The following is a 12,156-nucleotide window of genomic DNA, read 5'->3' on the forward strand; positions in this document are numbered from 1 at the left end:
TTTTATTACACCGTCTCCAAGGTGATTCCTGCCGTCTCTGGGGACAGGAGGCTGTTAAAGAGGCGGTGTCTGTGGTATTTACCAGTCTGAAGGAGCGCAACACGCTGAGCCCCTCCACGTCGGACAGGCCGAGCTCCATCAGGCTGAGGCACACGATGATGCTGTCAAAGATGTTCCAGCCCGTCTGGAAGTAGTAGTACGGATCCAGAGCGATGATCTTCAACACCATCTCTGCTGTGAAGATCCCGGAGAACACCTGGGGCACAGAGGTGTGGACAGACATCAGATCACACATCGAGAACACGAGTTACAGCACAAACCTGAGACTTTGGGTTTTACATTGTTTAGTTTGAAACACCTGCTTTCAGTTCTATGCAGGGATTAACATCTGGATTATTTCCTGGTGGGACATATCTGAAACACCTCAGCAGGTGTGTCGCTTTCTAAAGCATTTCCAGGATTGCATCACATCTTTATTAAGAAAACAGCAGCTGACTGTGATTCCATGGAAGGAACAGCTGAATGCATGTGTTCAGATTTAGCAGAGACTCAGATTTAGAAACAAACAGCTACTTGTTAATCAGTAGGGGTGGGACGATATGCTTTGGTCACGATTCGATTTGTATCACGATTCTTGATAATTGCGATTTCTACAAGTATTGCGATGCGATATAATCAGTAATTGCAATTTTCTTCCTCCTTAAAAAACAAAAAAGTTGAATCGTACACTTCTAGAATGAATGTTGTTCCCATAAGAAATGCACATCAGTCTGTGTCAGTCAGTCCAGCAGCTGACATTTATTTCAACTGAGACAAAAAGAGGCATTTTTTAAAGTTTACAGTCACAAAATGAATTGAAATGTCCACACAGCACAAATGTGGGCTAGCTTTAACATAACTTAATGTGATGAATTGATGGAAGTTTTTCTGGACACGGATATGACGTAATATAATCGATTCAGGGGAGAAAAATCGATTTTTAAAATCATCCCATAAAAAAAATCGCGATATGTACATGAATCGATTTTTTTCGCCCACCCCTATTAATCAGTAGATTCTGTGTGCATGAGCTTCCTTAGATTTATTAGATCTGAACTCACTCAAAATGCATAAATTCAGTCCAGAAATGTTGCTTTTCAAAGCGTAGTATCCTGCAGCATCAATCCATTCCAGCGATTGGATCTACATCTTCCATCTCATTCACTGCCACAATTCAATTATCATGAACTTGACTTCATGTCCCTTCTTCACCAAATCTGACCACTTTTTCCAGCTTTTTAGTCCAACAAAGCCAAAGCTAACCATTTCTAAATCGTCTTTTTTCCTAAATTGTCTTTATTTCCAAAAATGTCTTTGTTTCCTAAATTGTCTTTGTTTTTTAAATTGTCTTTGTTTTCTAACTTGTCTTTGTTTTCTAAATTGTCTTTGTTTTCTAAATTGTCTTTGTTTTTTAAATTGTCTTTGTTTTCTAACTTGTCTTTGTTTCCTAAATTGTCTTTGTTTCCTAAATTGTCTTTGTTTCCTAAATTGTCTTTGTTTTCTAAATTGTCTTTGTTTTCTAAATTGTCTTTGTTTCCTAAATTGTCTTTGTTTTCTAAATTGTCTTTGTTTCCTAAATTGTCTTTGTTTCCTAAATTGTCTTTGTTTCCTAAATTGTCTTTGTTTTCTAAATTGTCTTTGTTTCCAAATTGTCTTTGTTTTCTAAATTGTCTTTGTTTCCTAAATTGTCTTTGTTTTCTAAATTGTCTTTGTTTCCAAATTGTCTTTGTTTTCTAAATTGTCTTTGTTTCCTAAATTGTCTTTGTTTCCTAAATTGTCTTTGTTTTCTAACTTGTCTTTGTTTTCTAAATTGTCTTTGTTTCCAAATTGTCTTTGTTTTCTAAATTGTCTTTGTTTTCTAAATTGTCTTTGTTTCCAAATTGTCTTTGTTTTCTAAATTGTCTTTGTTTCCTAAATTGTCTTTGTTTTCTAAATTGTCTTTGTTTCCTAAATTGTCTTTGTTTCCTAAATTGTCTTTGTTTCCTAAATTGTCTTTGTTTCCTAAATTGTCTTTGTTTCCTAAATTGTCTTTGTTTTCTAAATTGTCTTTGTTTCCAAATTGTCTTTGTTTTCTAAATTGTCTTTGTTTCCAAATTGTCTTTGTTTCCTAAATTGTCTTTGTTTCCTAAATTGTCTTTGTTTCCAAATTGTCTTTGTTTCCTAAATTGTCTTTGTTTCCTAAATTGTCTTTGTTTCCAAATTGTCTTTGTTTCCTAAATTGTCTTTGTTTCCTAAATTGTCTTTGTTTTCTAACTTGTCTTTGTTTTCTAAATTGTCTTTGTTTTTTAAATTGTCTTTGTTTCCTAAATTGTCTTTGTTTTCTAACTTGTCTTTGTTTTCTAAATTGTCTTTGTTTCCTAAATTGTCTTTGTTTTCTAACTTGTCTTTGTTTCCTAAATTGTCTTTGTTTTTTAAATTGTCTTTGTTTCCTAAATTGTCTTTGTTTTCTAACTTGTCTTTGTTTTCTAACTTGTCTTTGTTTTCTAAATTGTCTTTGTTTTTTAAATTGTCTTTGTTTTCTAACTTGTCTTTGTTTTCTAACTTGTCTTTGTTTTCTAAATTGTCTTTGTTTCCTAAATTGTCTTTGTTTTCTAACTTGTCTTTGTTTCCTAAATTGTCTTTGTTTTCTAAATTGTCTTTGTTTTTTAAATTGTCTTTGTTTTCTAAATTGTCTTTGTTTCCTAAATTGTCTTTGTTTCCTAACTTGTCTTTGTTACCTAAATTGTCTGTTTTTTCGTTTCCTAAATTGTCTAAGAATTGATAAGAATCCACTAAATTAAATTAATTGTCGACTAATTGAACATTTTAATCTAAGACCGTTTCCCACAGGACGTACCTGAACGTGACCCGAGATTCTCGCGAGCCGCGAGAGCTCGACCCGACACAAACGTGAGGCGGCAAAAAAAACAAAAAAACAAACATGAGGCGGTCAGAACGGAGTGGAGTGGTTACATATGCAGTTTACCAGATTATTATGTCTAGGCTAGGCCTACCCATATTGTTTAAATTTGTATTTAAAATTTATTTTATTTTGCTTAATGTTTCACATGCAACAGGTGAGCTAGTGCACAATTATTAGGGACCGAGCAGTGAAACTGCAAGGACCCTATTGTATCTGTAAGAGTTATTGTTCTTTGCAAAAGGTGCTCGAAAACTCTTGAAATTTTGCGAGCGCCACCTGCCAGTCGACGACATGAAAGAATCTAAACTTTATATTTTTGGGAGTCGCTCATTGACTCTGTAGCGCCCCCTACGATGCTTTAAAATGATCCCCGCATTGGGATTAGTTTCGCGTGGGACGACAAAATTCGGTACACTCATTCATCATGCCCAGACGCACAAAAAAGTCTCATGCCGCCATGGTCCCACGTCCACAGGAAGGCAGCCATTTTGGATGGAAGGTGCGTTTTCGTGCCATTTTTGCCCGATTCCACGCACTAAGCCGCTTATCAGTTAATTGTTAATCGATCGATAAGGTCAATCAACTGATGATTAATGAATTAATCGATAATTTGCATCCCTAGAAAGGATGTGTTGTTTTATCCGTTAAAACGGCTGAAGGCTCTGCTTCCAGAGACGGACAAATAGCCCAAATGTGTGCTGATACCTCCAGAAACAAACACAAGAAGTACGCACACACCGAGAGAAAAAGTGGACACTTACAGGTAAGGACGCACGCAGTCAAACCCAGAAAGATGCAGGAGCTAAATGAAGGGCAGAGCCCGCCAAAGGGGAGGACATTTCAGACTGGGTTAGGTTCACACACACACATGCACACACGTGTCACCTCCTATAACTCCAGCTGAAGTGCACGAGTTCTTTAAAAGCCAACAGGAGTTCAGCCGCTGCAGCACACTGACCCGCTACGCTAACATTAGCGCACGCTTGGGTTAGCGTGCGGGCCAGATGCACGAGGATGTCACCCATGCTGCTGTTAGTGGAGCAGATCGGGGTCCCCCTCATGCACCGAGTTTCCCATCTGTCCGCGTCGGTTTTACATCTTTTATTCATTTCTTTTGTGTTCGCTGGCATCTTTTTGCTCTTTGCTGTCATGTTGCATTTCACAGAAGTTTGATTGTGTCTCTCTGTAGCTGCTTTGTCTCATTTTAAGGTCACAAAAAACCTTCTAATCTTGTGTCTTTGCAGTCATTTTGCACGTCATTGTGGTTATTTGTCTCTTTGCATTCAGTTCACATCTTTTTTAGGATTTTTTTTGTATCCTGTGGTGCAGTTCAGGGTATATGCGGTTAAAGGGAGGATACCCGGTTATTACATCCACTTCTAACTTCTAACCCGTTCGGGGTAAACCCTGTGGCAGCCCCCCTGCAGCCATGAAAACGGATGGATGGATGGACATTTAAGTGTGCTGGAAGTCTGTTTTTATTCTCCACGGGAAGCCAAAAACACGACCTGGTCAGATCTAGCTGGTGTCATTGGACTGATGCTTGCTCCCTAATACTGAGCAGAAATGTCACAATGTGCCAATACTCTACAGGCCCATTTCTGGCTTTATTAAATATGGCAAAGTGCTCCCCATACGTCACTCAGGGGGTTTTCCCTTCGATGGATGGGCTGCTGAAGACAAATGGCCAGAAATGAACGCTTTTCCACCTCTTTTTGCCACCGTTTCCTCCTCTTGACCTCCTCAGGCCACTGACCGCCTGGATGTCACCACTGAGACATAAAGTGGCTTTATTCCCCTTTTGATCAGTTCCTATAAATTGTGTGTTTCCAGGATCAAGATGAACTTTATTACCCCTTTGTAGCCTAGCAACAAACACACAGACACAAGGCAAAAGAGCCTTGAAAAGAACTCAAAATAACTCATCTGAGACACATAAAGGGCAGGTGGGGGCAACTTAACTCTGTTTGTTCTACGTCGGAGTAGAGAATGCCGCCTTCCTGAAGGCAGCAGCTGATTATCAGGAAACTGAAGGTGTGTGAGATCTCCCAGCCAGCGGCGTCAATTCAGCCAAAGCTAAGCTAAGGCGAGGTCACTACAGTCACATGACTACAGTATCAATAAATAAGTATACACGCCCAGCAAATAATCCCCACAAAAGTCTGCTATGTAGCTTATCTGTGTGCAAATGCAGTCTCACTCACACCCCGCTAACATAACTATGGACTCGTCTCCGTCTCCCTGTTAGCATTAGCATTAGCATTAGCGGCTAACAGCCTGAATCCCGCCTTCACTACCTGGTCCTCCTTCCTCTGCCGCTGGGGCAACATTGGACCCATCATCACCCTTTTTTTGGTGATAAATAAATCTAAAGTTTTCTGCTTCCTTTTCATATTTTACATTAATTAGCAAACAACAAACCCCGCTAATAACATCAGATGGCTCCGTCATCTCGTGGGAGGGAGGGGGGGCTGGGAGATACCACATTTCAAAAGGGAAGATGATACTTAGATCAATTGATTGTGTTGTTCAGAATTTCATTTGTAGTTAATTTATATGTATTAAATAATAGAATAATCAATACAAATTGACACGGAGTAATTCCATAAATTAATTTAAAAGAAAAAAAGAAAAACGAACATGCTGGCTGGTTTTAGACCAAACGTTCCCTCTTTCTGGGCCTACACTGACTTCTCAGCATGATTGTTCCGGAGCTGCCGCCGTTAAACATCTAATTTGTGGTTTGTGGACTCGTTGGATCAGCCAAACTTGTGAAAGCCCTTTAAAAACCTGCTAAAACTCCCCTGAGCTCTGAGCTCTTAAGCTTCTCGGTCTGCAGACCTCTGCTTTGCATCCCATGAGTGTTTGTGGATGCAGACGGAGGAGATCCTCCAGGTTACAAACGTGTTTGTTATTCTGCCGGATGTGTGCGTGTGCATGTGACTGAATATCTAAGCCTCTCACCGCCCAACCAAACGAAGGGGGCTCGAGTTTAGTCTGTGTGTGTCGCAACAACATCAGACACACAGATTCTCCTCTTATCTGGGCTCATTAGCTCTGTAGTGCGCTGATTAGCAACTCAACAATCACGCTGTTATTATCATCGCCGACATCATAAGAGATTCCTGCTCGCCTTATCACACTTTTTAATGCGTGTGAGAATCAGCCCGTTAAGGGACCCGGAATTAACTTTAAACGACTGAGAGGACGGAGAGGAAGCCGGTGAGATGAGATGCCGCCCCACGCGTTTCAGTCTCCTTCTGCCGGTTAGCTAACAGAGAGGAGACGGCTTTATTCCTGACCAAAGTGTTGGGAAGCAGTCGGAAAAATGAAAATCTGGCAGTGTCGAAGTGAAAAGGACTGTTTTACTAAAAGCTCAGATTCACAGATCATTCTTCAAACTGTTTAGTCTACTTATTAGTCTATTTATTCCATAAACCTGCACTGGAAAAAAATGCCCCTCCAAAAATAAGTAAAAAAAACAACAAATAAAAGACGTTTCTGCTTGAAATAAGCAAAAAAAAATCTGCCAATGGAACTAGTGAAAACCGGCTTGTCAAGATTTCTTGAAATAAGATGTGATATTTAGGACTTTTGAGATAAAAGTGACCTTGAAATTAGCTTAAAAACCGCTTCAAAAAGCTTGTTTCATATGAAATCCAACTCAAAACAATTTGTTTTCAAGACTTTTTCATTTAAAGGGGAACTCCAGGTCATTTGAAGCGTGTTTCCATTGCTAGAGGTTGTCAAATACTGATAGTATGACACAGAGAGGTGCGTATCTGCGCTCCCTGTGTGAAGATCGCTCTGTCCGCACAGCATGTCATGCGAGGCTAATACGTGGTGGCTAAGGGGCAAGCGCTAACCCTTCCACGTCAAACAACAACTTGCACACAGCAGAAACGTCACACCACTTTATAACCCATCCGACAATAAAGTCACAAGCCTTATCATCAAAACCATATGCATGGTTCTCACATTACTGGCATGGGGACGTTACAAAACAACTTTATAAACAGCATGTAACTCACCGGCTGGTTGTAGGCTCGCGCATGTGAAAGCCCAAAAGAGTCGATGGAGAATAATCCCATATACAAAACAATTATCTTCTCTAGAAAAACTGCGTTCAAGTATTTAAAACATTACAACAATACATGCCCAGTAATATTGTTGTAATGTTTTAAATACTTGAACGCAGTTTTTCTAGAGAAGATAATTGTTTTGTATATGGGATTATCGTCCATTGACTCTTTTGGGCTTTCACATGCGCGAGCCTACAACCAGCCGGTGAGTGACATGCTGTTTATAAAGTTGTTTTGTAACGTCCCCATGCCAGTAATGTGAGAACCATGCATATGGTTTTGATGGTAAGGCTTGTGACTTTATTGTCGGATGGGTTATAAAGTGGTGTGACGTTTCTGCAGTGTGCAAGTTGTTGTTTTACGTGGAAGGGTTAGCGCTTGCCCCTTAGCCACCACGTATTAGCCTCGCATGACACGCTGTGCGGACAGCGCGATCTCCACACAGGGAGCGCAGATTTGCACCTCTCTGTGTCCTACTATTATTATTTGACAACCTCTAGCAATGGAAACACGCTTCAAATGCCCCGGAGTTCCCCTTTAACAAGATATTCCAGATGTATTGTCTTCAAACAAGTCCCTATATCTGGCTGAAATGGTACTTGTTAGGCAGTTGTGTCTTATATTAAGTGTAATGAGATATTTTGACTAGAAATGAGACAAATATACTTGGTAAGACTTTGATTTTTTCCAGTGTGTGAAGCATCCTTATCAGGTACGATAACCACCGACATTGAATATTACAGTATTCAGTTATCTTCATCACCTTAGGCCAGGAGACTGGATCAGAATGTGAGAGCCTGACCTCACTGCTCGTCTTCTTTATTAAGGAGCCACAGGATCCCAAACCTCAGGACTCACTAACTGAGGACAACTTTGAGCTGCTCAGGCCTCTCACTCAGGGAGGAAACTCAAGGTGCTTTAAGAGCGTTAACTTACTGTCGAGGGCAGAGTGACGTTAATGAAGCCGAACGCAGCTCAGCTGTCACATATCTGCAGCTGGCCTCAAACCAGAAGCATCCCTGAGCAGCACGTGTATCATTTTATGTAAAACTTTTAAACTTCAGCAAAAGGTTCGGCTCATTTTCACAACGTCTTTCGGCTAGCCGCAGTGAGCAACGCGCTTCCGGTTATTTTCACCAAAATAAAATACCCGTTGCCTTTTATCATAGGGAAAGCCATTAGGATACAATTGGTGCTTTTGTTTTGAAAGCAGGAAGTGAACCTACCCTCGTTGTAGCTAGCTTGAAACTGCCGTTTTGACAGGAAATGACGATCGGCGACGTCACGCCGTTTGAGTATGAGTAGTAACCTCATGATGCATACCCAACATTTAGGAGAATCTAGTATGCATCCGGGAACTTTTCGCTTACTCAAACTCGCATACTAACTCAAAAAGTTAGTATGAGTAGTGAGAGAAGTATGCGGTTTCGAACACAGCCTAAGTGAACTAGAAAACTGGTCCTCACTTTGTTAGTGGTTATGCTCGGTCCTTACTCAGCATTAAGAGCGAGAGTGTGTGTGTGTGTGTGTGTGTGTGTGTGTGTGTGTGTGTGTGTGTGTGTGTGTGTGTGTGTGTGTGCGCGCGCCGCTGGCTCACAAACAGGGGATGTCCACATCAGCACTCGCTAATAACAGTAACATCAGCAGAGAGAGGATGTCACGGACTCTGTGTGTGTGACCCGTGATTATTTTTGTCACAACCAGGCAGATGTAATGAGCAAGCACCAGGACACACACTGATGCACAAACACACTTTAGGCTGATCGGAGCAGTTTCAGTCCAAGCAGATTCCATTATAATAAAGAGCTTATCTAATTTATTCTGAGCTACTCTCACTGAAAGTGTTCAAAGGAACTCACTTCCCAGGGATTTTATTCAACAACTGTCTGCCCCGGTGCTCCTGAGCAAGGACAGCACCACGCTGACCACAGTAGATAAGGTAAAACTGCGTGTTTGGGTGCAAATCCTGGTGACGCACACACAGAAAAACAGTTTTCACCCACGCACTGAGGGTTTAACTGGAGGAGTTAGATACTTTTTATCAAAGATTTCCTCAGAATTCACTCGTGAAAACGTCCACGTCCAAGAAGCCTTAAAGCGTGTGGGGGCGAGTTAGGCTGAGAGCCATCTGATGGAAACAAGAGGGGGACGTTCCTGTTTAGGGTTTATCTACCCTTAACTTTAGAGTTTATCTACCCTTAACCGAAGGGTTTATCTACCCTTAACTTTAGAGTTTATCTACCCTTAACCGAAGGGTTCATCTACCCTTAACCGAAGGGTTCATCTACCCTTAACCGAAGGGTTTATCTACCCTTAACTTTAGAGTTTATCTACCCTTAACCGAAGGGTTTATCTACCCTTAACTTTAGAGTTTATCTACCCTTAACCGAAGGGTTCATCTACCCTTAACCGAAGGGTTCATCTACCCTTAACCGAAGGGTTTATCTACCCTTAACTGAAGGGTTTATCTACCCTTAACTTTAGAGTTTATCTACCCTTAACTTTAGAGTTTATCTACCCTTAACTGAAGGGTTTATCTACCCTTAACTGAAGGGTTTATCTACCCTTAACTGAAGGGTAACTGAAGGGTTTATCTACCCTTAACTTTAGAGTTTATCTACCCTTAACTGAAGGGTTTATCTACCCTTAACTTTAGAGTTTATCTACCCTTATGAAGGGTTTATCTACCCTTAACTTTAGAGTTTATCTACCCTTAACTGAAGGGTTTATCTACCCTTAACTTTAGAGTTTATCTACCCTTAACCGATGGGTTTATCTACCCTTAACCGAAGAGTTTATCTACTCTTAACCGAATGGTTTATCTACCCTTAACTGAAGGGTTTATCTACCCTTAACCGAAGGGTTTATCTACTCTTAACCGAATGGTTTATCTACCCTTAACCGAAGGGTTTATCTACCCTTAAAGCTATGGTAGGTAATCCTAGAGAGCTAGCAAGAGAGCTAGCAAGATTCGAAAGTGTCCACTCCTCTAAGCTCCACCCCCCCCTCCCCATTCCGTCAGTGCTTCATCCAAAGCCGGTGGAACCGCATGCGCACATGGAGCAGGGAGCCGGCAGAGGGGGGCGTAGGCAGAAAGCAGAGGCATCTGATTGGTTTTTTGTAGGCGACCAATCCGAGATCAGCGTCCCGCTGATCTCGGATTGGTCAGCTTTTTCTCAGTCCTGCAGCTGCCACAGAGGTCTGATTATTTTCGTCCCTTTTTCTAAATACATCTTGTATAGATTTCTCTCAGGATAGACGGACCATTTCACCCAGTATTACAAAATGTGTTTCTGAACAGGATTACCTACCATGTCTTTAACCGATGGATTATTTACCCTTAACTGAAGGGTTTAATTCACCCTTAACCGATGGGTTTATCTACCCTTAACCGATGGGTTTATCTACTCTTAACCGAAGAGTTTATCTACTCTTTACCGAATGGTTTATCTACCCTTAACTGAAGGGTTTATCTACCCTTAACTGAAGGGTTTATCTACCCTTAACTGAAGGGTTTATCTACCCTTAACCGATGGGTTTATCTACCCTTAACCGAAGAGTTTATCTACTCTTAACCGAATGGTTTATCTACCCTTAACTGAAGGGTTTATCTACCCTTAACCGAAGGGTTTATCTACTCTTAACCGAATGGTTTATCTACCCTTAACCGAAGGGTTTATCTACCCTTAACCGAAGGGTTTATCTACCTTAACTGAAGGGTTTATCTACCCTTAACCGAAGGGTTTATCTACTCTTAACCGAATGGTTTATCTACCCTTAACCGAAGGGTTTATCTACCCTTAACCGAAGGGTTTATCTACCCTTAACCGAATGGTTTATCTACCTTAACTGAAGGGTTTATCTACCCTTAACCGAAGGGTTTATCTACCCATAACCGAAGGGTTTATCTACTCTTAACCGAATGGTTTATCTACCCTTAACCGAAGGGTTTATCTACCCTTAACCGAAGGGTTTATCTACCCTTAACCGAATGGTTTATCTACCTTAACTGAAGGGTTTATCTACCCTTAACCGAAGGGTTTATCTACCCTTAACCGAAGGGTTTATCTACCCTTAACCGAAGGGTTTATCTACTCTTAATCGAATGGTTTATCTACCCTTAACTGAAGGGTTTATCTACCCTTAACCGAAGGGTTTATCTACTCTTAACCGAATGGTTTATCTACCCTTAACCGGTTTATCTACCCTTAACCGAAGGGTTTATCTACTCTTAACCAAATGGTTTATCTACCCTTAACCGAAGGGTTTATCTACTCTTAACCGAATGGTTTATCTACCCTTAACCGGTTTATCTACCCTTAACCGAAGGGTTTATCTACTCTTAACCAAATGGTTTATCTACCCTTAACCGAAGGGTTTATCTACCCTTAACCACCCTTAACCGAAGGGTTTATCTACCCTTAACCGAAGGGTTTATCTGCCCTTAACCGAAGGGTTTATCTACCCTTAACTGAAGGGTTTATCTACCCTTAACGTTTATCTGCCCTTAACCGAAGGGTTTATCTACCCTTAACTGAAGGGTTTATCTGCCCTTAACCGAAGGGTTTATCTACCCTTAACTGAAGGGTTTATCTACCCTTAACGTTTATCTGCCCTTAACCGAAGGGTTTATCTATCCTTAACTGAAGGGTTTATCTACCCTTAACTAAAGGGTTTATCTACCCTTAACTGAAGGGTTTATCTACCCTTAACTGAAGGGTTTATCTACCCTTAACTGAAGGGTTTATCTACCCTTAACTAAAGGGTTTATCTATCCTTATCTGAATGGTTTATCTACCCTTAATAAAAGGATTTATCTACCCTTAACTGAAGGGTTAATCTACCCTTAACCGAAGGGTTTATTTACCCTTAACCGATGGATTTATCTACCCTTAACTGAAGGGTTTATCTACCCTTAACCGAAGGGTTTATCTACCCTTAACTGAAGGGTTAATCTACCCTTAACTGAAGGGTTTATCTACCCTTAACCGAAGGGTTTATCTATCCTTAACTGAAGGGTTTATCTACCCTTAACTAAAGGGTTTATCTACCCTTAACTGAAGGGTTTATCTATCCTTAACCGAAGGGTTTATCTACCCCTAACTGAAGGGTTTATCTACCCTTAACTAAAGG

At 40.7% G+C, this 12,156-nt stretch overlaps 1 protein-coding gene across 5 annotated transcripts in view; it reads right to left on the reverse strand.

Moving 5' to 3' along the window:
• Nucleotides 1-12,156, reverse strand: part of LOC142370092 (sodium channel protein type 3 subunit alpha-like) — a 316,646-nt gene that overhangs the window by 105,917 nt on the left and 198,573 nt on the right. For all 5 annotated transcript variants that reach the window (XM_075452519.1, XM_075452518.1, XM_075452520.1 and 2 more), the window contains exon 17: nucleotides 83-256. In XM_075452519.1, the coding sequence (XP_075308634.1) occupies nucleotides 83-256 (174 nt within the window). The remainder of the gene's footprint in view (nucleotides 1-82; nucleotides 257-12,156) is intronic.

This window comes from Odontesthes bonariensis, chromosome 20 (assembly GCF_027942865.1).
Source record: "Odontesthes bonariensis isolate fOdoBon6 chromosome 20, fOdoBon6.hap1, whole genome shotgun sequence".
NCBI classification, from domain to species: domain Eukaryota; kingdom Metazoa; phylum Chordata; class Actinopteri; order Atheriniformes; family Atherinopsidae; genus Odontesthes; species Odontesthes bonariensis.